The sequence below is a fragment of the Phlebotomus argentipes genome, unplaced genomic scaffold (genome assembly GCF_947086385.1).
Source record: "Phlebotomus argentipes unplaced genomic scaffold, Phlebotomus argentipes genome assembly contig_5, whole genome shotgun sequence".
NCBI lineage: Eukaryota > Metazoa > Arthropoda > Insecta > Diptera > Psychodidae > Phlebotomus > Phlebotomus argentipes.
The window spans coordinates 2,404,686-2,431,636 of record NW_026776165.1 but is presented as its reverse complement, the minus strand read 5'-3'; the positions used below and the strand labels follow the sequence as shown (position 1 = coordinate 2,431,636).

Here is a 26,951-nt window from a genome sequence, read left to right as displayed (position 1 = left end):
TTTGGTGTTTTTCTCTCTTGCAGAAATTGAGACGCTGAAGAATCAAATCGCCTTCGCCATTGAGCAGATGACTTTGCAAGGGATCAGCCTGAAGGGTTTGGCGCGCGGTGATATTTTCGGGGAGAGAAATGATCTGACATCCCAAGGAGGACTGCTGAAGGAGTACAAGAAGCTCAGCATTCAGCTGAGACAGCTGCAGATCCTCGAGAAGAGGACTCAGGATCAGCATGACAGCCTGAAGAAGGAGGATCTGGAGTTGTCTCGAGAGATTGCGAGATTCTCCAACTTGGATGTGAGAAATTGTTCTGTCTTGTCTCGGGGTTGATGATTTTCACTGATTTCCACCCTCATTTTTGCAGTCTCTGCGCGAAGAAGCCGCCGAGAAGATGTCAGAACTCACAAGTCGCCTGGAGGAACTCAGGAATAAGAAGCGTGTGACCGAAGGTGTCCTCGAGGAGGCGCAGAAGCGCTCACGTGAGATCAAAGACAGCCTGCGAAGCAATGAAACTTACCGGCAAATTGCTCATCTTGAGGAGAAACTCACGGATTTGCGCAAGGAAGGCAAAATCCTGCGCACCGCCGTTCAGGAGAATCGCAAGGAGTTCAATTATGTCGATCTAAAGCGCACGGCTATGGAGAATCTGGGCGTGGTGATGAATTTCTTGACCAATAATTCATCCAATGTGTATATTTAAATTCTTGCACACGGCACAATTTGTTCGCCAAGATGGGAAAATCTCCCGGGAATGCTCACTTGGAGGACATCCAGGCCTCGATCTCTGCAACACTGCACAAGACAAGAGTGTTTTAATTAGTTGTGTTGTAATAAATGGGATTTGCAGACCAGAAAACTCACGTTCTTGGCACGACGGTGAAGTTTTCACATCCATTTTCAGTGATCAGAACATCATCTTCGATGCGCACGCCGCCAAAGCCGCGGAATCGGGCAAGGACTTCGGGCACGAGGAAGCGACTCTGCTGCGGATCCTTCAGTGCGCGATCCAGGAGGATGTCGATGAAGTAGCAGCCCGGCTCCACGGTCACGTACATGCCCGCCTGCAGAGGTCTGGCGAAGCGCAGGCTCTTGAAGCCCGGCTCAGTGGGACGCGGCGGGCAGTGCTCCAGATACCCACCCACATCGTGCACATCCAGCCCAATGAGATGACCCAGGCCGTGAGGCTGGAACACGCCGTTCATCCCAGCGCGCATCATCTCCTCCACGTCGCCCTTCAGCACGCCGCCCAGCACGAGTTGCTGCAGCATCGTCTTGTTGGCCAGGCGGTGCATCTCCACCCAGGACACGCCGGGACGCGCGGCGGCGATCACGGCATTCCTGGCCGCCAGCACAGCCTCGTACACCATCTTCTGGTCGGCCGTGAAGCGGCCGCTGGCCGGGAAGGAGCACGTGATGTCGGCCGCGTAGCCGCCATAGTTGGCGCCCATGTCGAATAGGCACATGTCTCCGTCGCGCAGCACCTTGTCGTTGGGCGCTCCGGCGTGGCCGTAGTGCAGGATGGCGGAGTTGTCGCCGGAGCCGCAGATGCACGTGTACGACACGTGGCGGCAGCCGCCGACGCGATAAGAATGCTCCAGGAAGACGGCTTCGGCCTCGAACTCAGACACTCCCGCCCTGGAAAATGAGAATCGACACGAATCTGCAGAGACTGGGGATGTTTGGGACGCTGAATACTCACTTCACATATCGCATGACCTTCTTGTGGGCATCGGAAGACACTTTGCAGACGTAGCGCAACACTTCGATCTCCTTCGGGGATTTGGTGACGCGACTGGAAAAGAGAAGAAACGCGGATGAAGAAAGGAATGAATTGACGAGGAGAATCAGTAGGATTTTTTCTTTATCTTCAAGACACTGAAATATCTGAAGGAATTTGTTCGGGAAGGCAAAGAAGACTTTAGAAATCTGAACACAATATATTTTCAAACACAAATAGAGAAAAGGACTTTATTTAGATTAATTTCCCAGCTTAAGGAAGTGTCTCTGGCAACATGCAAGGCAGCAAATCGCAGCAATCGGCGAGATTGGTAAAGTTGCCGACAACGCCACAGCAATCCCTAAGAGCAGTTTTGCAGCACTCCAAGTTATCTGGATTTAATCCCGTAAGTGTTAGACACGCAGTTGTAAGCAATACTTCATTAGAAGTTTCAATCGGAACCCCAAGTAATGTGCACTCTCCAGTGACGCCGTCCAGCAGAGCAGCCGCCGCGAAGAGCGCAGCCGCGAGAAACAGTGGGAAGATCTTCATCCTTGTGTGTCTGGTTGTGGATACTTTTCCGCCTCTTCAGCAATTAGCATTGTCTGTGGGGAAGCGCGGCTCTTTTATACCGAGAAAACAGACTTTCAGCCTCGCTGTTTCCGGGCGAAATTTTCATTTTCAGTTATCACGACAATAAAAAAAACAACTGTCGTGATCTGCACTTAACTCTGTCTATTGCTAAGTCTCTTGGTTTTTCTTTCTCTACATGACAACAAATTGTGTGCTGAACAAAGTCACGACTCTCAGGCAGGAAAGGCGGGCAGGGAATTCTTCATCCTCTCCACGAGATACGCATTGAGTTCCTTAGGATGAATCTTCAGCCTCGATAGCGTATCATAGTTGAGCGTGACGACTTTCAGTCCCATCTTGCGAAAGTGTCTAATCCTCATGCTTTGCGCGCCACTCAGACACTCCCCGGTGGAGTTGAAGTGCTCCGGCAGGTGCACCAGGACTGCCGTGTGGATGTTCCTCTCGGAGCGCGGACGCAGCTTCCAGGCGCCACCTAAGCCGGCGGGATGCAGAAGCACATCGATGACATGGAGTTCGGTGAGTGGCAATTGCGCCAGGCAAACACACGTTGAATAGCGATCATAGCCGCCGGCGATGTTCTCCAGATGTTGACTGATCTGATTCAGCATCCTCTTGATGCGCCCATCCTGCCAGATTGAGCGGGCAGCGTGATCCCTGGGCAGCCAGGGTCCATCGTATTCCGCACACTCCAGCGCCATTGCCGTGTCAAAGAGCTTCAGCTGCATTCGATGGTGCGCCACAATCTCCTGCCGCGACGCCTGGTGCATCACGTCCAGGAAGTAGGGATTGAAGATCCTCTTCACGAAGTTCAGCGGGAACATCTCGAGGTAGACACACGAGAGGGCGATTGAGATCACATCGCCGGGCGCCATTCGGCCAAAGTTCCGCTCCATCATCGCCTCCAGGGCTTGCCAGAAGCGCATCCCATTGATGGGCTGGTAGTTTAGCTGGCCAAAGGGCGCCACGATGGCCCTGAGGTGCTTCGGCTCCACCAGCGACGCATTCATCACGAAGTACTCACTGCAGCCGTTCAGGATGTGGAAATTGCGGATCCGGAAGGCCGCACAGAAGTTCAGCAGTGCCACAATCAGCGTCTGTCGTTGGATTTTCACACCCCTCGCCTTCACATAGCGCTCCAGGGAGCGCTCGAGCTGACCATCAGTGTACTGGAGATGCGTCAGTGAGGCCACAATCGCCTCCAACAGTGCCTCGTCGATGGCATGGATGTTCGTGCTGAGCCACCTGGAGAGACTCTGCATGGTGCGAAAGGGAGGCGATTGGCACTTCTGCAGAGACGCGAGGATAGCCACAACAGCTGGCGCTTGCAGTCCACTCCAGCACTCACCGATCCGCCGGTCGAGCAGCGAGATTAGCAGCCGATGAGTGACTTTCAGCATCGGCGCAATTCTATAGACTCTGGCCAGGTTCTGCACGTCAATCTCCCGGCTGCGCTCCGCCAATCCCGTCCAGAACTTCTCAGCAGCCTCACGCTGGCCACAAGACACGCACAACTCAATCGCCTCGCAAATCTCCTCCACGGACAAGTGATTATCCGTGTTCCTCATCAGCAGCTCATTGCTGAAGGCTTCAATGGTCTGACTCAGGTCCAGCAGATTCTTCAGCCTCTCCATGACACTCAGGATCAATTGAGTGTCTCCACGCTCCAGTAATCTCCCCACCAATCGCAGAAACACTCTAGATTGCTCCACATTTCTCAAAGTGAACACTGTTTCTGTCCGGAAGAGTTTCTCCAGTGCGAAGGCGCAGATGTCTGGGCTGAAATCCTCAGCCGGCAAGTTGTTCATCAGTGCCAGAACACCATTACATGTCAGGCATCTCTCAATACTGCTGAGCACCTCCATGGGCGGCGTCTGAACCTGAATCTCCTGGACAGATTCTTCCTGACGCTTCGGTGGCACTGTATTCGAGCAGTACGCCACAAATTCCCGTCGTCCCGCTCGGCGCACAATCACAGGCAGCTCCTGAATGCTCGCCCCCTGTTGCACGAGGATTGTGGTGTGCCTCATGGAGCCCGTTTTGTCATCCCGTGTGGAGGAGGATGACACTCCCCTCGAGGCACTTCCAATCGTCATCACGCTGCATCTTCGCACCACATTTAAGTAGCGCAACTGATTTATGATACACCGAGACATGATTTATCACTTTCGGGTGCGAAACTATGAAATTATTGCGTTTTTATTGCGCATTTTGGATAGTTTTTCTGACTCGTGAAATCGACAATATTTTGACAACTACTAAAGTTCCACACTTTCCACATCCATTTATCGCGGTGTTTTGCATAACTTCTGGCGGTTTTTGTGGCATATTCAAAATGACCGTTAGTTAAATATTGTAAAAAATTGTGATAAAATGTGTTAAAAATTGTATTTACCATTCAGCAATGACGGGAAACAGGGCATCGTAATCCACGGTGAATCTGGAATGGATTTTGGGGAGAAATTTGAGGTTATTCAGACCGAAAGATATGCTTATCGGGATGATTTAAGACTTCTTACTTATCAATTCCCTCAAAATCAGCCGGTTGAGCAATCAATTGACTATCGGAGTTTTTTCCCTTCTGCAAGGCAAGAGGAGGAGAAGAGAAGCATTAGCTATGGTAATTGAGTGATTTTTCCCAGAAAATCACACTCAGATGAGACAAAGGAAAAGCAATAACATACAATTTTCCCCACTTATAAAATCAATTCACGCCCCATTTTATCATCAACACACAGCAAACAATAATCATGCTGAAAATAGCATTCGCACTGATCCAGGCGATAAACCTTGAGAGCTCAGGTAAACAAGGTACTTGGCAAGATTGTGGCATAGAGAGAAAGAGAATGACAGAATTTCTACCTGGGAAAATTTGTTATAGTTTTTCTCCCCCCTCATTATATGGGCATGAATTTTCTCTTTGCACAAAGTCTCTCGGGCTGTAAATTGCTCAAGAGAGTCTCAGACAAATATTCAACGATAAAAGTGTTTACGAAACAATTATTCATTTTTTTCCCACACACACACACAAACAGGCCAGAAAAAAAGAAACAGAAGAAAGGAAAAGAAGTGCGGCGAGCGCAATTTTCAACGAAAAATTCTCTCCGCGAACATAGCGCGAGTCAGCGACTTTTTCAATCGCGCAATTTGCACACAATACACAAAAAAAACGCACACGAGAAAACATGAAAAAATTTCGCGAAGAAAAATATAGAGCAGAGCACTTTCAATTAATTGAAATTTCTTTTGTTGCCAAACAACAGCAACAAAAAGTGCCCACGAGATCACAAAAAAAGAGGTCAGAGTTCAACAGACAACACACTTCTTGACAACGCCTCTTTTCTCCTTTTATTCCTTCTTCTTTTCTTGTAATCGAGGCTCTCCAAAGTTCAAGTTGCCCATTAATAAATCTCACTTGCTAGCCGCGCACTTATTTTTAGCACGCCCCAATCGAGCCTCAGATCCAGAGAGGCGCGTGAGAAATTTTTCCATAGACGCCAGTTTTTGGGCAAAAGCGCGCGCCGAACACATTCAAAATAAACACACACGCATAGATGTTATTTAGGTCTCTCAGCGGGCTGAGCAGAAAAATAAACATCACACCGCGCGAGTTCCCAAAAAGAAAACATGGTCTATATGTTATATAGAGAGAGAGATTAAAAGGTATATTATCACAACATATTCTTTCTTATCGCTATGCATGAATCAACGCGCGTTTCAGTGATTCTGTGCTTGATTTTTCCGGAAATCGGTCGTAAATTCACACTTGTAAGTCATTTCAATTGAGGCAATATCTCGTGGAAAGAGCACATATTTTGGACCTTTCAACCTTTCAAACACAATTTGCGTGCATGCATAAAAGCCACTTCCTATTAGCAAACTAACGACGTAAATCAAGAGCAAATTGCAGTAACGAACATTGTTATTTTCATGGTTTTCATTTGTAAATTGCTCAAATATCACAATGACAGTCCCTTCATTACCAGAATGTCTCATTAATTTAACGAATGAGTGACAAATTCACAGGACTTTGCAACATTGTAAATAATGTAGAATATTTACATTCAGATACAATTGAAGCCAAGTTCACAATTTCTAAGGATGTCAAAAAATTGAAGAATTTTTTTCAATTATATTCTTCTGAATCTATTTTCATTCCAAAATATAATGTCCAAGAGTCATTTTGTGTGGAATTTTCCAAATCTTACAGAGAAATTAAGGTGAAATGACTTTAATCCAATGATCAATTTGACATTTTATCTTATAAGATATGAACGTAAAATTACTCAGTGCCTTTTTTTATTTAAAACTTCAGAAAAAGAGGCTTCCAAAATATATATTTATCTAAATATTTATCTAAAAATATTTATTATACGAGACAAAAATACTTTATTTGAAATCATTTAAAAATTCCAACCATTAAATCGACGAGTGAATTCGAAAACCTTGAAAGGTTAATTTATTTAGTTTTCGTTTTACGTATTTTTGCAAAATTCTTTGTTCTATTACTCGTTAAAAAATTTCCAGATGATAACCATATCATGTTAGATATTCAGGATTTTCCTAAAATATTCAGAGCCATTTGAATGAATATAATATTTGTCATATCTTTTTTTAATTTTTTCACTTCAATACCTTCAAGAAAATTTCATGTGAAGTATGAAAAGGTGATTTTTTTAGAGCTTGTTTGGATCAAATGTAATCAAAGACTCTTGAACTCGTTGTAATTTAAAGTTTTCCATTCACCCAGCGAAATGTTTCAATGCTTTTCGATGCGTTCAGTAGAATCTGCACATGAGAGGAGTTCATGATAGTGATGTTGATGATGATTTTATAAAGCTTGTCTGAATTTCCTGGAAACATGCTCATCCCCGAAAAGCACTTCCCTGTTTTCGGTGCACCGCAATTTGCAAATAGCCAAATCAATATCACCATTCCAGGAAGTATAATTTTAGCACTCAAGGGAAAGCATCTCCATAAAGCTAACAATATAAAATACCACGCGAATGAATATGCATCTTCCTATCGATGCACATTGTGCTGTATGGGAAATATATTGCATGTCTTTTGCACTATCCAAACTTGACACTAAATCGCGCTCATGGTGAAATGTTTGTATTGAAAATCATGGAATATGATTTAATGCTTCTGGAGGTCTTTCGCTAATCTCTGCTCTGATTTTTTTCCTCCTTCTTCTCCGTCTCACTCTTTTTGCATAATAATCTATCGCGCAAGGCGATGAGTGTCATTGGGCGATTTTTTTCTGCAATTATGCGCGCAATTTCTATGGAATTTGAGGGACTTGGTGACCCAAATCCAGGTGTGTCTTTACTCCATTGAGAAAGCACAAGACACACACCTGCAGAGCGCAATTTTCACACCACATTCACACTTCATTCATTCTCGCGTTCGCCCAATTGAAAAGCCCTCAATCGAGATGAGCTTCTCAACTTATTTGCTCTTGACACGCTTATTTGAGAACTTCTGGGCTCTGTCGAAAAGAAAAGCCTTCGTCGACAGAGTCAAACACACACACACAAACACAAAATTCGTCGCAGAGTGGAGAAAAGAGAGCGGAAGGAAAACGAAGAAGGGAAGAAAGAAACACATTTGCAAGTCACTGAAATTCAATTAGAAAAGCAATTGAGTGAGCATATATTTTGGAGCGCAAAAAATGCACACCAGATCGCCACATAATTCACATGGCATGGCGAATTTCCATTGAGAAAAAAAGGCCCCAAAGGAGAAGAGACGCAAATTGCCCACAATCGATATCGACGCAATTTTCCCCCGACAGAACCACATTAAGTTATATATTCTGGGATGTGATAAGATGCCGACAGAGTGAGATGGAAAATCAGTGGGGGAAAAAAGCGTCACAGAACAATATAAGTAAATAAATAGCCATAAAGTGTGGTCGTGAAAATGAGTTCATGCCATAATAGAACATGGAATATTGGCACAGAGGCTAAAGATGATTTGGCAGAAAAAAAAATCCATGGAATAAACAACAACACAAAAGCCCCGGAAGCCTTTGGCTCAGGATGACGCTGGGAAATTTGGAGCACGAAAATCCTCATGCGTCCTTCAAAAGTCCCCTCCAGCTGAGGATCAATCTTCGCTATGGAATTGAGAAAAGTGTCCTATTTTTGCAAGGCGAGCGCAAAAACAATTCCATCAAGGTGAAGATTGCTAATGCTAAAGCTATGGTGAATTGTAATGCGCAAAATAAATTTTCGCGCAATTTTGCTCCACTTAACGCTGGTTTTCATTGGTTCAAATAAATCGGATTTTATTTCTACACACTGTCCTGGAGACAGAGTTAATGAAGGATGATGCGAAAGGAATTTATAGACGACAGATTAGATGAATTGAGTGCTTCTGGACTCAAACGTAAGACTGCAGACCCACTCTTTTAATCTAATCTAATCTCGTGACGCGCAGACGTGTTTCTACCAATCAACATGTTGGCATGAATCATGCGATTTATGAGTTGAAAAAGCTCCAGAACCTGTGCAGATCATGTGGATGATTCATGCTGAACAAAAGAGATGCAGTTGAACAGAATTATAGAAGATGAAAAACAATTCCACTGAAGCATTTCTTTCATTCGAAACATTCAACAGCATCTGCTTAAACTGCTCTCTTTCACACTTTTACCATTGACAAGTCATATTGTGCATTTTATGCAAGAATAATATTACAGAAACAACTCTTTACGCAAATAATGATTTGTTTAATCCTCTATCTGTAATATTTCCAACTCTGCAACATGAATAGCATTGCGAAATACATAATCTCTTTTCGGATTGTGTCTTGTTTGATTTTTTTTTCTCAGCAAAAGCAGCACAAAAAAATTTCCTAATGACTGCGAGTTGTTGACAATAAAATGGGTGAAATGAGGATATTTCGTGGAAATGAGGAAAGACACCATTACAGAACATCAAAACCAGACGCACGTGATGTCGTCTTAATCTCACTGAGGATTATCTGCTCCCCAGAGTTCAGCCAAAGAAGAAAAGGTACAAAATCTCAAAGCGCGTACGTCATTCATGGTTTTACGCGCAATGAGTATTTCTAGTCCATGATCGATGCATAAGACACGGCATTGCGCAATGTTTTTATTTTGATATTTGGGTCGAAACTGTTGAACTGCGTGTGTGTATGTATTTTTCTTTATCTCTTCTATAAGGCTACATAAAAAAAAACACACCGCGAGGCGAGATAGAAGAAAAATACCCACATTCAATACAAATGGTGCCTCTTTTTGCCACCCATCGTGAAACTCTATTATTCATGAGAGGTGTTTTAGCCTCTCTTTCCCCCCTTCAACTTGCTAGAGACTTTCTGTGTATTTTGTATGTAAAATTTCCAGTTTATTTGACTGTCTAATTTGGCAAAAATTCATTGAATAGCGAGACTATTTTGTCTCTCCCTCAATATTCGAGACAGTTTTTTTTTACTGCATGCAAAATCACTTGAGAATTTATACAAAATCTTTACATAAAAGATGCGAACAAAAAAAAAATTATACAATGAGAGAGAGAAATAGAGAATTCCGAGACAACAGCACAAAGTGAAATAGTGAAAATCCGAGCGCGAGAAATAGCGTGAAAAATTGGTGAAATTGCCATTGGGATTTCATCATGTAAATATTTGTATAGCAAAGGCGCCAAAGTGCGCCCCAAAAATTCTACTCATTCCCCACTTTTGCCACCTCTTTTTCTTCCTCATCTTGACTCACCATGGAAATTTATGGCATGTTTTTTCCACTCTCTGGAGTATAAAGCTTCTCTTTTTTTCTGAGGGGCCAGTGGAAAATGATTCATAACCCTGATGGAATATTTCCCCCGGAAAAAAATTCTATGGGAATTTCTTACTCACAGAGCATTTAGTATTTTGTGTAATATAAAAATTTCACAATACAAAATATCGTCTGAAAGTCTCTCAGGACTGTTTGACTTTGGTTTGGACTTTGTACGTCGCGCTGAGCCGAAGTAAAGTGATTAAAAGTGACCCACTATGAATTTGTCATATTATAAATAGAAATTGATTACAGAATGTCACTGGGATTTTTTCCTATGCTCACGTCTTCTGCTTCTTCACATGATCAGCCACAGTGAGTGGAAAATATTGTGACAGAAGTAATTTATCCAGTTATTAGAGAAAACATGAAAGATCCACAGAAAAGCTTAAGAAGTGAACAATACTTGTACGAAATTGTTACAATTTCAACATATGACGCTTTTATTCATGTATGCGGAGTGATCTGTAGATGATATTCTTTTATAGCCATCCTCGAAAATGGGGAAAATTGCTTCTTTACTCCGAAATTTTGCATGGTTTCAAAGAATGAATTGTTATTTATTTAGATTGCCAATATATTCAGAGGAAGCCGAATAACTTACATTCAAATGTCACAACCCTAATTGAATATAATTAATTCATGACTACATCGAGGCACAGAGCTCGTGTTGTAAAGTTTCCAGGATATTTGAGATACGTAATCAGTTCCTTGTTTGATGACGATCAATCAGTGCACTCACTTTAAATCGTCAATACTATGCTTCAATCATTTATCCAATGACTCCCTGAATATTGTATGCTTAGAGTGACCCATTATGTGCCGGAAATATTCTCATTTTTCCCCCCAACAAACTATATACATATAATTAATGAAAATAGTCTCAAGAGAATTGTAATGTTTATTTATAGACCAAACCCATCGCAACATTCTCAGACGCAAGGTGACGCGCGACTTCTCTCATCCACAATTTTCCGGTTGAATTATCCCACATAAATCCCCTGAGCTAAGTTGACTTTTCCCCTCGCCGACAACCACTTTTCCACCCCGTGGAATTGATTTTCAAACAATTGCGGTCATAGGCATAAACTCAGCAATGTTTTCACCTCGTGTTTTGCCACGCAAAATGATACACAAAGAACGATTTATAGCAAAAACTGTTTCTCTTCTTTTTCTTTTCTCTCTCTCTCTCTCTCATCACCCCAGTGAGCAAAATAAAACACAGAAATAGCATCTCTCTTTCACATTTTGCACGAAGCCAAAGGAGTAACATGTCTTTGTGCCCAAGAGAGATGAAACAAGCGCGAGACATTCAGGCACAAGAAAACAACATGAATCGTCTGGTGAAAGCTTCGTGAACTTTAGTTAACACATGTACATAAAAATCGCTACCAAAAGGCAAAACTCTTTATTAGATTCGCTTTACAAATTTTGCCTCTTCAATTTTTTTCTTCTTCTTCTTTCTCTTTCGCCACATCGCAAATAATTTTTAGTTCATTTGTTTTTCACTCTTGTGTTATTTTGCCTTTCCAAGAAAATCCACACATTTCACAAGCACACACACACACAAACACGAACACACAATTCATCATTTGATGTGTGGCAAGTTCAGAAAAATTTTGCGGTTCCTGCTTCTCCAACCCAGAGTGACGCCTCAAAATAATACAACTCAGTTCATGGAACTGTAGCTTGACTCATACGTCGTGGCAAAATCGAATAAACAAAAACAAATGGCAAAAGAGGCACACACAGTATATATAATTCCAAGAGGAAATATCTATAGACAATAAAACTTACCAAAACATAAATAACAGGCGGATTTCTTGACGCAATCACGTTGTTTATCTGAAATTATACAGAAAAAAATATATATGGAGGGAAAAGAAGGTTGCGATATGAGAAGACATCATTTTAATTCACTTCATATTACTATTTAATATATATAAAGATGTTTACAATGTGATTTTCCATTGAGAAACATACAATATTAAGTCGAGACCTGTTGAAAAGGTGATTTTTTTTTCTTTTTCTTCTTCTTTCAAGCGAAAATTGCACATTGCGCTGAATATTGAATTTCTCACAGACCGTTTTTGCATATTACTGCAAGTTGTTTGGGGGAGAGAAAATTGAGGAAATAACTTTTTCTCATCTCTAATTCTCATCATCGTCGAATGCCAAATACAACTGCGCACGTTATTGTTGATGTTGGTTGCGAGTAAGCAAAACCAATTTGTTTTCTATTTGTCACACCAGCAAAAGTGTTGCAAAATAATATATTTGCAAATATTTGCATTTCAATTCTCATCCATTTGCATTGTGTGAGTGCGCGAGACACTTGAATTAATGCCTCATAATGACAATGTTTTCTGAAGAGCAACTTTGTCAAATCTCCCAACAAATCTTTCTACATACATTAAATTGACAAGAAGAGGGGCAAAGAACTGTGAGATTTCTATTTAACCTTCAAATTTCAGAGACCGTGGCCAATTAACAATAAATTTGTTCATAGACACTGGATGTCTATTGACCCCCTCGGAAACTCTTCGCTCCACTGGCTTCCGCCTCAGCTTCAACACACTGAGCCCAATTGATCCCCACGCAGCCACTGTGAGAACAATAAAGTTTTTATGTGGCTTTCAAAAGATATTTTGTCGGGGCGCGAGAATTGGGATCACATCTTTTAATGTGTTCTTAACGAATTATTCTTCCGGTCAATGGACTCGATGGTCTCAATGATATTTGTGAAGGTGAAGAAGAGTTTGGCAGAAGATGTTTATTATTTTGCTGTGTAATTTCAGCGAATTTATGAAGAGTTTGATGTTATTTTAAAATCTCTTCCCTAAATCCTAAAGTATACAGAAAGTCATTCAACTACCTCCATCGTATTGTGGATATGTCAAAGTCAAGGGGGAGATAATGTGGTCAGAACTGGTGTACAGATCAGTAAGAGATTAAGAAAGTGTTGCAATTTATGCAATATTTGTTCCATAGCTTGGATTTTCTCTTGATTATTTTATTCTCTGAAAATAATTCTTTATCCAAGTCCTAATTTTGATATATTTTTCTAGGTTATGTGTCAGATTTAAAACTAAATAATATTTTGAAGTAGAAATTCTCACGCCTAAAATTACAGTATATGGTATTTTAGTGGAAGAAAATCATAAAATATAACATGAAAACGTGAGTATATAACATAATATAACATGAGAAACCAGATTATCTTCCCCTTGACCAAAGTCTTTCGACTCTTCTGATCTTTTAAACCTTTATGATTATCATGTTCTTGTCACGTTCATGTTCTTTTTAATATGAAGCGAATTGAGGATAGATTCCAGTGTACAAGTGTGGATCAGAGTGAAATTACTTACCTCATCGGCATAGTGCACCTCGTCAACCTTGTACTTTGCGCGAAAGTCTTCCTTGGTCAGCAGACGTCCCATCCACACGGCATATTCCTCAGGGAGGCGCGGCACAAAGAGGAAACTCCGACACGAAGACACGTCCACGCAACCGTAACATCCAGGTTCAGTGACGCCGAAGAGGTACGTGAAATATGATTCCTGAGAAGTTCTCTCGTGAGCATGTCAAGCGAAAAAGCCCCCCCCGGAATTCCCCCATCACCTGTCGAAAGACATAGTCCACGTCGGTGTCGTAGAGACTCTTGTCCTGGCCACCCTGCAGCAACACCATTGAGCCCTCCTTCAGGCCCTTGGTGGCCGTCTTCAGTGCCTTCATCACGCGCTCGCGGTTCTCACGGTACATCTCCATTGGGATGGCGTGAGTTTGGGGTCCCATTTGGAAGGCCATGGCGCGTTTTCTTCACGGAGAAAAAAAGGCACAGAGAAATTACGTACAGAATGCGCGAACACTCCTCAGTTGAGTGGAAAACTGATGAGAAATTTTCCTCGACAGTCCATAAGAGAGTCAAAATGGGGAGATAAGACAATATTTATTGTGTGTGTCAAGAGGGGAGGATTGCCAATTGATTGCTGAACTGAACCTTGGTATTGTTGGAGAGGACAGATTATCTGTGACCAATGTTTGCTAGGCAACAACGATGGAATGAAAGACTAGTTTTTTTTTTACCACTTTAGAGAACTGTGTTTAATAGTTTTCTTCAATTGTTTTTTTCTCCATATTAATGTATGTATTTCTCTTTATCACTAAATAATACAGTTCAATTATTTCAATATTACAATTTCTTTATAACTTCTCCTTTCGCATATCATTCCTATATATTGTGGGTGTGCCTCATCCAGACATATTTTATCGAAAAGAATTCATTGTTTTTCTCTCATTATCTCTCATTCAACTGTTTTGCATTCTTTCAAGAAAGAAAAAAATGACAAACACTACAATAACGTGATAATCGTATATTTGAATGAAAAGAGTAAATAATAATTAAATATGCATTAAAACATGCACGATTACTAAGGAAATAAGGTGAAAATGAAGAGAACTTTCTAAATTTGTTATTTGTTTCCTTTTTTTCTTCATTCGCTAAATTACAATTATTTTGTTTTAAATCATTCACTATTCTTGTTATGCAGGATATCTCTAACCAAATCGTCTCTCTTTCACTTTCTCTCTCACTATGTTTCTTTATCTCTTCTCTACACACAGAAAGACAATATTGTATTATTTTTTTCTTCTTCTTTTTCCTCCAATAGCTATTTTACTGTAGGTACATTAGTGTATGTGAGTTACATTTTAGGTTCGCCACTTCTCGAAATCGATATATTTTCCTCCCTATGTTTTTTTTTCATGTGAGAAAAAACCCAGTCTGGTTGAGAATTTTTATTTTCATTTTCTCACCACATCCAAATCGCTTATTTACAATCAAAACCACACGTCGTCTGTAAGCGTGAATAGCGTGTTGAATTTCCCTTCTTCTACTCTTTTGCCAAACATAAATTTCTGCCAAACGCCAATTAGCAAGTAATATGAGAAAAGTTTTCCTTATTGATTCACTTTGTGCCTCTGTTGTGTACTTCTCTCTCTCTCTCTCTCACGTCTCTTTTCTTCTATATGCATATACAGAGAGAAAAATCACACACATACGAGGGGAAAAATATGAATCTCTGTTTTCTTCTTTCTGCAAAACAAGAGAAGAGTTGAAAACAGGGCTAAAAAAATGCTTCTATATTTGCTTCAAAATGTAATATAATAAAACCTCTCTATTAGTATTTTTCCTCCTTCGCGGCACGCAAACACGCTAGATTCAAATTTTTAACCAACACACACAGTGACGAAAACTTGATTGGCATCACCTTTAACTTTATTGCAATATTTCTGGTTGTTTTTTTCTTCCCCCCACATTAAATCTTCTTTGTATTTTATATTTTTTTTTCAACTGCGAAAAATGTTGTTTAATATTGGACGTGTTCATTAATTAATGTCTTGTTTTGTTGTTCTGTTACTGAAGAAACTGTTATATTGTAGTATTTAAATATTTTCACTATACTTCTACCACATTTCATTATATTGTTGTTGTTGTTGTTTTTATAATATTGGGGAAGCGATGTAATTTATTAAGTGAGAAAGTAGTTAGTTCATCAATATAAAAATCTACAATCATTCAAAGAAAACATTAAGCAGAAGTTGAGAGAAAATAAAGCTTAGAAAGTATTCTTAAATACTTAAGAATGTGTGTATCAATTTCTCATATGTGAGAGTGAAATAATATTAAAATAAACTAATATATATATTCTCCTTTCATTTTGTTAATAAAACAGGGAAATTATTCTTTGTCCTATACAGAAATTTGCGTATGCTTCCTAAAATGTCTATTTGTCACCCTGTAAATCATTAAATCTTTCAAAATCTACCATCATTTCATTATCATTTATTATTGTTAGATTAATTTTAATTAGGTACAAAGGAACATTCTTATTCATTTCCATCCTAATCACTCCACGTGATTTTCACTTGCCAAAACTTTCCCAATATGATTTGCATTATTATCCACTTAAAATTACATTTATTCTTCAATTTTTCTCTTCTTCTTCTTCTTCTTTTGGATGGGGAGTGAAAATTTCTTCAGACATCTATCTTTGAAATATTTACCGCTAAAACATTGTACAATTTGTTTAAGATTTCATTTTATCAATACAATTATATATTCATATATAATCACTAAATTTGTTTTTTTTATAGTATTATTATTATTATGATAGGTATTTTTAATAGATGTTTTTTTGTAATCATTCTCAAAAAATTGTATTGTTCGCATGCATTACACAAAATACACACATTTAAAAGTTCTTCATTTTCTTTTATTATCATTTGAAATCTTATTTACTATTTAGTGATTTATCTTCAAATTTTTACCATTTATCAATTTTTTAGTAAAGAATTCAAAAGGTTTTCTTTTCTCCATTTAGACAAAGAGGTTCGGTGAATGAAACCCAAGACAAAATCTAAATGTTAAGCGTAAAATTTTTCATTATATATTCTTTAGTCGATTACTAAAAGAAAAATGAGGGTTTTTTTCACATAGTCTGAATATCTTCTTGTGATATTTTCAACTGTATTGAGGTTTTAAGTGTCCTTTTTAAGCCGATTTAATAATCCATATATATATACTTGAAGTTATTCTTGGTACTTTTCCTCAAAACTCCCCCAAAAACTGCTCATTTTCATACGAATCCTACCTACAAATTTACTTTGATTTCTAGGTTAAATCTAAAATTTATTTCTTTTTTTTTCTTTCATTGCAGTCTATCATTCATTTTTCTCCTTCGCTCATCTAAAATTTCAACCATTTCGCATTTAAAAATCTTCCATAATGAGGGACGCGATGCGATTTGGAAAACGGTATAAATCAAAAAATTTATTAAACTGTTGTTTTTTCTTTTATATTTGCAGTCGTATGGAAATAAAAATTCCACCTTTCTCTGTCATATTCATCTCAATAATTCATCCTCAAGATGTGATTTGTTGTTTGCTTCACATTGTGTTTAATATTTGAAATTTCATATTACAAAAAGAGACTATCTAATTGCTAAAATATATAAGTTGAATAGTTTTCTAGTAATTAAATAATTACCATTCACTCTCCATCTATGCTTGTGTTTTTTGGAAATTTACATATACTGATTTTCTCTCATTAATATAGTTTTTTTTCCGATAACTAAAATTATAAGACAAAAGTTTATCATTTCATTTATCATCATTTATAGCTTTGATAAATCAGAAATCTATTCATGCTGTTGACTATTTGCGACTGATCATTATTTTTTCTTTAAAAAATATATATACACTTCTTTGTGCTCATCATCTCTCATCATTATAGTTTATTAAATTGATGTTTAATCCTTTAATATGGTTACTTATACATTTGTTACCATTTAAATATATAGGGTTCATCATTCACTTGACGATAAGTATACCTTTTTTTTCTTCATAATTACATAAAAACTATATCACAAAAGCAGATTTTGTTTTTCATATAACATTTCTCTCTTCTTTTTGTTTTTAAAATTTTTTAAGAGTAAAGAAAAGTCGCAATGATTGACCATAATTTATGTATGATTTATTTTTTGGAAAGTAATTTTTCACCTATAAAATCTAATATTCGATGGAGTTTTTTTTCTTTCTTTCATCTCTCTATATTGTAACATTCACAATGGACACAAGATGATGCAAAGGCTTATTTTGTGAAATATCAAGAGAGCGCGGCGATGAAGAGAGTTTATTGCCCGACATATTTTCATCCGAAATGGCGTCACTGTGAACAAAAACAGGTAAGAATAAATCGATGGTGTGTTTTGCAATTCAACCATCTCTCTTTCTCCATTTCCGTCTCAAGTCATCTTGCAATGGAAACCCCTTGTTGGGCATTTCACAGACATTTCTCTTACATACACTTTATTATGTTTCGTGTGCATGGCGAGCCAACACACACACAAGGTTGAAGCACTTGTGTGTGTTTATTTACAAAACAAAAGTTCGCCTCCAGTGCGCCGTTGCTGACGTCACGCGATGTAAATGACTGTCATGCATGCACAAACATAGTACAATATTGTTCATGGGGCTCATTCGGATTTGTGATTCACGTCTTTTGCAACAAAAAAAAAGCCACGATTGCCATTTTGTATCTGTGCGCCACTTGACATTTCCTCCCTATTGCATCATCTTCTAGTCTTGTGACATTTGTCGCCTATGTTTCATTTGTTTTGTTACACACGCACTACGGCGCTTCCTATGATTAATAATATTAGCTAACTGTTCTCAAATCGCACCTTCTTGATTATATTGCTGCTGTGCACACCGCCAGGGTTGTTTTGAGCCTCTCAGCAGACACTACACCATACCCACCGTCCAATCGATACCTCCGGGACGCCTCGGTTGTTTTCAATTCTTCATGACGGCCATTTTGACTTGAACACTCCACACTCACACTCCGCCATCACTTGTTTTCATCAATGCCCGTTTTTCACACTTCTGTCCATCATGTTGGGTATCAACTGCCGCTCCACAATCTGTCTCGACATCACAAAATGTGCCTTCTGTGTCGTTTTTTTTTTCTTGGTGGGATGTTGTCAAATGTAAGCATGAAATGGAGGGGGAGAAAAGCGGTCCCAAATAGTCAACAGCACTCAATTCTCTGATTCCGTGGGCAATTAACACACGCACATTTTAAATAACACACATCAACGCCTTCCTGCATCCAAGTGACATGATAGATCCAAAGAGGTGGGGTGAAATTGTGGAGAGCCTATTCTCCTTATATCTCAAGGTGACACATCCTCAGCAGCGGTGATCTCGACTCATCGTCACTCTCATAGAAGTATCGTTGCTTGGGTGAGAGATTCAGCTGGAGACGCCTCACCGCCTCCTTAACCAGATTGTTGCTCTTAATGAGCGCCTGGAGCAATTCATAGGGGTCATCGATGCTGGCAGGATCCACATCCTTCTTGCCCGTGGTGTGGTGATGGTGCTTCTCATTGCAGCCATCACTCCACGATCGACACGGGATGTGATATGGCGATGGTCTGGAGCTGCGATTGGGATGATGGGACGGTCGAGCCTTCAGTCGTAGGTTCTCCTTAATTTCATGCACTAATTCCTCAACAGCCAACACATCATTCGCCTGCTTGCTGGGCATCTTCGGCTTTTCCTCACCTATGCTGCTTGCTGCCTCCTGTTTGTATGTTTTCTTGGAAATCCTTGTTTTCTCCAAACTACACAACTGCCAGACTTATCCTCTAGTTCATCCAGTAACGATGAATACACTTCTTCTTCTTCTTCTCGGCTATAGGTCTTCAATCACTTATCCCGCTTTAACTTGCTCCTCCTTAATTGCTGTTCTATCTTTCTCACACACTGAGTTACCCAAAAAATCGTCAAGTTATTTATAAAGTGTCTTCTGCAACTCTCTCTCTCTCTCACACTATCGTGTACTCAGTGTTGTTCTGTCTCTCTTTCCTTTTAAACGAGAAACACGCGCACTAACACCACGTCACAATGTCGGTCGATTTACGGGGCAAAAGCAAAAACAATTCCCTCAGACACACTACCACACCCCGAACGCCTTATAAATGTTGAATACAGTATCGGTCGGTCTTTGATCCGGAAATAAACAGCTATAAATGCACTAGTGTTGGAAAACTTCAATTCTCTCCCTTATTCTTGTGGTGGACTCTTGTGCGAGCAATTTTGGTATCGAACAATCTCAACTATGATGAATTTTGATGCCAACAACACACCAACAATCTGACAATTTACTCCTAAGTGCTCTTGTTGTAACAGGCGGAGCCGATTATGTTGAGGTCCAACCGTCACAAGATCTTCTAACCGACTGAATTCACAACACACCACTGACTCTGTTCCCCTCCAAAAATACCTCAACGCACACACACCGTCAAGCACGCAAAATGGCCGACTCCATATATAAACATTCAATCGTGTGTAGTGGTTGGATTAAATTTCCCACTCTGAGTTGCCCGATGAGGGGCTGAGAGGAGCTTTAAGGGTGGATTTTTCCATCCATATGTCTAACCTTGGCATGGCAAAACATCAGCATCTTCGATTGTGTGATCAATATGACCGGCAAATGTGCATAGAATGGGGTAAAATCAAATATCCCATCCGCCACATTGTTCTTTGTTATGTAAACAGACTGTGTGTGGTGTTGTGGGAATTTTCTCTGCGCTCAGGCAACCCCAAATTCTGGGGCTTTCGACCTAATACATAGAGAGAGAGGCATTCACGTAATTCGATGCCCTCAATGTGGCGTCAAGTGGTATTGGTAAGTCTCTGAAGACTGCGGTATGAGATGACGTGGTGTTGTTATTGTTTTGATTACTCACATAAAAACACAACACACACAGTCGCCAAAAGAGCACCCATTTTCTCACTGTATATATATATATATATATATTCCACATATATATAGCGCATATACATAACATCACCTCTTTTTCCTGTCTACAAACAAACAGTATAATGTGAAATATTTCTAGAACTGATGATAAATGAGGGGACAAGTGACAAAATGAGGCACAACGAGATGAATTCTCATCTCCATACATATTGAGCAATATGTGAGGAGAAATCCAATGCAATGTTTGCATAATATATTTTTGGGGTGCTGCACGGGGGAAGAAGACAAAATACAGCGAGAGAGTGGCAAAATTGTGTCTCACCCAACTTGGCAATTGGCCAAATTGGAACTCGAAACAACCACTCAATGGATTGAGTATAAAGAGAAATCACGAGGCAAAATATCGGGGCCTGTGCACACGCAGTATACCATATAATTTGTACTACATTTCTTTAAGACATCGTGAGTCACTCATGTGACTTTTCTTTAAGGGAGGCGCGTACATCAGTTTATCGACGCTTCCTTGTGTGATGTGCAACAAAAGACTCAGTTGAAGAACATCCATTCGAGCGCATCACGAAAGAGAAGGGAATTCGCAAAGCAGTTAAGATGCCACACAGCACTCAATATGGCTCCCAACTTTAGTCTTATGGGCCCAACGATGGTGTGTTAGTTTAATATCTTCTCGCATATGTACGAAAAATATTCAAGGTTACCCCTCACACACACAGTCACACTGCCAGTTACGCATGTCAGATTAATCTCTCGTTCCTCTGCATACATACGCCCCAAAAAAAAGAAGACGACGACGACAAAAAAGAAACAGACAACATTCGGGTCAGACGATGGGAAGAAGAGAAAAGATGCTTCGGAGGAAGTGCTCAAACAAAAAGCGATATAGACATTGAGAGATGTGAGACTTCTTTCTCAAAAGCAAGGATGAATTCTGAGAAATGCCGAACCTTTCTTATATACAGTCACGAGACTTTTTCTTTAAAAAGGCGACGCCAAATCTTATCACCACCTCGCATGACACCACTTTTCAAAGCCCCAGATAGGGTATTATTACAGTCAATAAAAATGGTAAAAATACATGTCCATAAAGAATTGTGCTCCAATTTCTCTTCCATTCACAACAAAGCAACAAATGTTGACGCCCATGAGTCCCATCCATGTCACGTTTACTCTACACCTTATCCACACCATCAAGCCTCATCCCCCATTAATAAAATTAGCGCCATTGCGTAAACTGAGTAGCATTTTGCTTGAGAGAAGAAAAATCTCTCCTTCAATTACATATCAACTTATATAACACATTTGGCTTTTCCCCTCCTCCTCCCCCATTAAATCCAGTCTTTCCAAATGATTTCAGCAAATATCAAGTGGAAAAATTCATTACAATGCTATTAGCGTTTCAATGCAACCCAAACAAAACGGTTGAATAACGCGCGCGCCTTTTTTCTCTTTCTCTCCACTCTTTCAAAACACACTCGCGCCACGTCATTAAAAACCCAAACAAAATATCAAAATACACGCCATCTCCGTTCCACCCACACATCAACCCACTGCATCCATCTCACGATCGTGTGAGCTTTTACTTCTTGGAAATGCACTGCATTCCTTTCCCACAAAAGCCAACACAGAGAGCTAAAGGTTCTCTCGTCGTGTGCACGTGAGATTCAAATGCCATATTATTTGCCCTCTCTGTCGCACATACACACTCAAGCGTGGGTTGTTGTGCAGTTGATGGCACAGCACAACACCACGAGTCGCCTCGAGGGGCCATTTAATGATTTGCCAGAGTGTTTACAATCAATTTGACCGACAACGTGATGAATAAAGTAGAGAAAAACAGCAGTGGAAAATATAGGACAGACTTGTGAGCTAATGGAAAAATGCAGGATTTATTTAAAAGCTCTGCAGGTCAAATGGACAAACGATGAAAAGTCGATTTTTCATAGTTTTCATTTTGAGTACTTTTCAAACGCTCTTTATCTGTTCTGTTTAACTATTGTAAATTATTTTTGAGATTCAATTAAATAGCTAAAATGTTCCTTTCTCCTATTAATATTTTCCCCTTTTTCTATAAGCTTTAACATATTTAAGTGAAAAATTTGAATTGACGTAAAATTTTCAAGACATTTGATGTCTTATGAGAGCTTTTCTGATTTTTATCTTCTTCCAAAGCTATGGCTAGAAAAGAAAATTCCTTTTGGAACATTTCTTCTGACTGTTTAATGACTTCTGATCCTAATCCGAGAATAGTGTCGGCTCTTAATTACATTTGACGCCCTTGAAAACTAAATTTTAACGCATTTTGAAAAGCTCATTTAACTCCTCAAAGAGACCCTGGCTTTTTATGACTTGCCACGAAATTGTGCGGCAAAAAGCATTACTTCACAGTCGGCTCATAAAGTCCCTTATGGTTTTTCTAACGAAGGTAATCCGCACACGGCAGGTCAAAATGGTACCCGATTTGCCTCGACATTTCTCAAATGCTTCTGCCTGCGTGTCTGCCGTCGAGCACTTCCAAGAAAAACACTCAACACACCGCAAACGGCAAAAGTCGAATTGTGTGAGCGCGCAAAGCGCGGCGAGCATGGGAAAATGCACAAAATACCCATTAATTATAAAAACATGCCCATAGTGCAAATGTGGCGAGCCAATTTTGTCAGTGTTTTGCTCTCTCGAGACTCGATGAGAAATCAAGTTAAAATAAAATTGACGTGACACTTTTTTTGCACCTTTTGTCGCAATTGATGACGCGCACACTCTTAACGGCTGGCGCACATTTAATTCAACCACCCAAAATGTCAACAGACGCTGTTCTCGTAAATATTGAGAAATGTCGCGAAAACTTTTCCATTATATTTCAAGCCTCTGTGGTTGGGAGTGTATTGAACAGTTTCACAATACTGTTTTTTTCTTCTTCTTCGCCATCTCACCGCGAGAAGTGTTTTCATTTGGGAAAAAAATCCGCGGCCACGCGAACAGCGCAGTATCATTCATCTCATTGAATTTTTGGGGCTTTGAACTTTTGGCATGGCCAAAAAAAACGCCAACCGTAAATACAAAACACTCGCGAGCATTTTTTTTTTTCCTTCTTCTTCTTGTATTATAAAATGGTTATGAACTCAAGAGGAGGTGTTCGTGTGTATTTTTGATGGCACAAAATTTGGAGAGAGACGAAGAAGTAAAAAAAAACGGGATAATTGTGAAATTTTCACACAAATTAAAAAATTCATTTTTGTCATGTCTCTCTGCCAACATTGGCAATTAAGTAAATTAAAATATCTTTTGTTCCGCACTGTTCAAGATCCATATATATATAATTCCCTCCATTTTCAGCGTTAAGATGAGACAAAAGACGTTTTACTAGTGTAAACGTTCATTGAACTAAATGCATCTCATTCCTATTCTCTCCTTTTTGACGCTCTCTCTCACTTTATGTAATCCAATTGACTTGACTTTTTATTCACGATTTAGTCAATGTTCCTCTCTCTCTCCCTTGGGATGAGAGACGACACAGCATCTTGAGAAATCGGGGAGAATTGAGGAGAGAACAAAAAGCGCATAAGAGGGAAAAATTCCATTTTCCATGTGAAAACATTTGCATATGGCAAACACACTGGCGGTATGCTGTGCTCAACAGAGAGAATCATCCATAGTCAACAATGCAAATGAATTTCAGCTATGCATGATGATTTTCAGTGTAAATATTTGTCAACAAATGTAGATTTCACTGCTGAAGTTTACATTTAATGCGCGCATCACAGCAGGATGTTTGTCAATCGACAGTGCACCATTTGACACCTAGTCTGACAATCGATGAATAGAGAAGCGATGTTTTTTTTTAGCTCCGCCCCTTTCGACGCTCCACCCACACGAATCTATACAGTTCAACTGTATGATTACGTGTGAATGTTTTTGTCCTTTTGCAACTATCAAAATCATTTATAGCTGAAGATTGCAAATATAAATAAACTTCACCAGTGAAGCCCGTGTGAAGAGAGGCAAAACAAGAAACTCATTCCACGTTTTCAAGCTTCAAGAGATCTCTCGAAAAAGGTTTGTTGTCTGTCTTTTTTGCACGGCTTTGTGCCTTCCAATCCATGCTCAAATTCCCAATATTATGGCTCTGGTTGCTATCTGAGAAACTCGTTGTTTGGCTCTACATGAGTCACTTCCACTGCCCTCTTCTGCGCCTCCGCAAGAGACCACAGAGGCAATATGACGGTAAATGGCCACAAAAAGGCGAGCAACAATGTATCGGATGATGACTTTCATTCACACAAATCACTCAACAGTTTCTCAAAGGCATCTCTCTCCTTCTCTCGCTCACTTGATCATCAAACAAAGTATAAGAGACTCATCAGAGAAAGAATTCGCGAGGAATGACTCGTGAAGAGAATGGGTAAACAATCCATGCCACTTTGTTGCTGTGTTTGTGCGAAAACGTGAGAGCGCGATTATTAAAATGCTGAATTATTTCTACTTGTTCTCATTCGCAAAACTTCTCATCATATTCAACACATTCCTTGTTATTTAAACAGCTCTGGCGGTGAATTGCAAGTTCTAATAACACAATGAGAGACGCGCAGATTCTCTCTGCCTTACATTATAACGAGAGCCACGAGAAGCGTGCAATTAATTGGCAAGTAAATTGATTTTGCCTTGTTTTCTTGACCACACACTTGACACAATTTTCACTGCTGACACTTTTTGTGTTCATCATTGAAAATATGATGATTGTTGTGTCTGTAAATTATGCCATTCAATTTACACACACTCGAGATTTTCACTTCATCATGAAAATTGATTTTCCATACAAAGTTGTAAGAAATGTGCGCGAGAAACAATATTTAGATTTAGATTCTGCCCAGTATTTGCAAATGGATGACTTCATCAGATGCGTAGTTAAAGTGTTTAAGGTCAGAATGAATTTACCCAAGTAGGTGTTTAGAAGAAATAGAGCTTAATTGTAGAATTTCTTGAATGTTAATAAATTATGGTGTTCAGTCGTGTTGCGCGCCTCAAAAAGGCCGGCTTTATTTAGCAAACAAAGCTATTTTGTTTAAAATTCTAAATTGACCTCTTTTGACTCTTAGAATTTCGCACAGAAATGCTAATCAATTCATGATTAGTAAAGGTCAAGTTGGTCTGGAAATTCACACTGTTGTTCTTCGCCAAATAGTTTTGTCTTGTCACAAATCGGTCTGCGCATTTCTTCAAGCTTCTTGAAACTTCAAGCGAAGAGCAACATTGTCCTGTCGCTGGAGAGATCTTCTGAATAAACCATCTGCCGCCTGCGCCACGTCCGTTCTGCACACAATTCACCTCATTCCCAACTCACACAACCCGCGGCTGAGTTTGTACATAAAACACTGGGCTTGGTAAATAGACACTCTTCTGTGTTGGATTGTTTGCATTTGCGGGCATTCGTGTGTGGAGTTGTGGAAACATGTTGAAATTGTTCTCATTTTTTATCGCTTTGCATGCAATTACACTCCTTTTGTCTGCCACAAATGCTTTTTCTTCTTTATATGTACCGAAAAAAGTGCACCACTTTTTTTTATTATATTCTTTTGCCTCCCGCGAATGCGTAATGAAGTGTCGCTTTGGAGGTGAAGAAAGAGAGAGGAAAGGATAAAAAAACACCTGCCGCGATGGTTTTTCGGTAATATTTCCTGGGTTTTCTGGTTACCCTGTGAGCTTTCACAACTCCCAATTTTTTACAATTTTGAATTTGAGCTTCTCGGCGAGCTTTGAGCAGAAACCATTCAACAGCACTAAAAATGGCATTCTCTGCAACCTAACCTCAAAACCGCTGCCCTCTTGTTGTGTAATTTCACGTGTGAAAAACAGTGATTTGGAGCGGAAATGAAGAGAATTCTGGCAAGGAATGGTCAGAAGTACACTTCTGTGAGTATTTCACGCGATATACAGTAGAAATCATTGAAGATTTCCCATCAAAACCACAACATAGCGTCTTGTGCCGCTATCACTGAGACACTCTTTGTTTTTCGCAGTTACTCTCGCGGATGTGGTCAGGAAGCAGTGGTCAGGGCGCATCTAAGTACACAGACAAGGACCTGAGGAGGAGCTTGAGTGAGAAGTTCCCGGCAGCTGAGGAAATCGCCGTGACGGACATTTCCGGAGGCTGCGGAGCGATGTTTGAGATTTTCGTGAGATCAAAAGACTTCCAGGGATTGTCGACAGTGAAGCAGCATCGACTGATAACGGAGACATTGAAGGAGCAGATAAAGGACATGCACGGACTGAGGATTCACACGGAAATCCCGCCAAAGTAAAGGACGACGTGGAAAATTTCTCATCATATTTCACGTAAGTTTTTTGTACAAAGGAAAAATATTGTAAGATATGCTATAAATAGAGACTTACCGGAAGTTGAAAAGAGTCTTGTGGATGACAAAAAAGCAGCGATATAAGGAAGAAATTCACTGGGAATTTATTAACTTGCAAAAATCCTCAGTAGAAAACTGTCACTCGGGGTTTT

General features: G+C 39.9%; 5 protein-coding genes across 5 annotated transcripts in view; 2 read left to right on the top strand and 3 right to left on the bottom strand.

Moving 5' to 3' along the window:
- LOC132265996 (intraflagellar transport protein 74 homolog) overlaps positions 1 to 695 on the top strand; it is a 2,049-nt gene extending 1,354 nt beyond the window's left edge. Inside the window, exons 4-5 of the mRNA XM_059766811.1 lie at positions 24 to 292; positions 360 to 695. Coding sequence (XP_059622794.1) covers positions 24 to 292; positions 360 to 695 — 605 coding nt within the window. The remainder of the gene's footprint in view (positions 1 to 23; positions 293 to 359) is intronic.
- LOC132256486 (xaa-Pro dipeptidase) lies at positions 647 to 26,951 on the bottom strand. Its single transcript, XM_059752926.1, has 9 exons — positions 26,837 to 26,951; positions 13,729 to 13,924; positions 13,476 to 13,667; positions 11,905 to 11,952; positions 4,823 to 4,884; positions 4,699 to 4,743; positions 1,695 to 1,787; positions 857 to 1,630; positions 647 to 787 (listed from the first exon to the last, which is right to left on the bottom strand). Exons 2-9 carry the CDS (start codon positions 13,912 to 13,914, stop codon positions 751 to 753), a joined length of 1,437 nt encoding a protein of 478 aa, XP_059608909.1. The 5' UTR covers positions 13,915 to 13,924; positions 26,837 to 26,951; the 3' UTR covers positions 647 to 750.
- On the bottom strand, positions 1,933 to 4,557 carry LOC132256484 (FAST kinase domain-containing protein 3, mitochondrial-like). Its single transcript, XM_059752925.1, has one exon. It carries the CDS (start codon positions 4,457 to 4,459, stop codon positions 2,519 to 2,521), a length of 1,941 nt encoding a protein of 646 aa, XP_059608908.1. The 5' UTR covers positions 4,460 to 4,557; the 3' UTR covers positions 1,933 to 2,518.
- Positions 15,449 to 19,947, bottom strand: LOC132256487 (uncharacterized). Its single transcript, XM_059752927.1, has one exon. The coding sequence runs from the start codon at positions 19,214 to 19,216 to the stop codon at positions 18,836 to 18,838; it is 381 nt and encodes a 126-aa protein (XP_059608910.1). The 5' UTR covers positions 19,217 to 19,947; the 3' UTR covers positions 15,449 to 18,835.
- LOC132256488 (bolA-like protein 3) lies at positions 26,221 to 26,816 on the top strand. Its single transcript, XM_059752928.1, has 2 exons — positions 26,221 to 26,356; positions 26,464 to 26,816. Exons 1-2 carry the CDS (start codon positions 26,315 to 26,317, stop codon positions 26,743 to 26,745), a joined length of 324 nt encoding a protein of 107 aa, XP_059608911.1. The 5' UTR covers positions 26,221 to 26,314; the 3' UTR covers positions 26,746 to 26,816.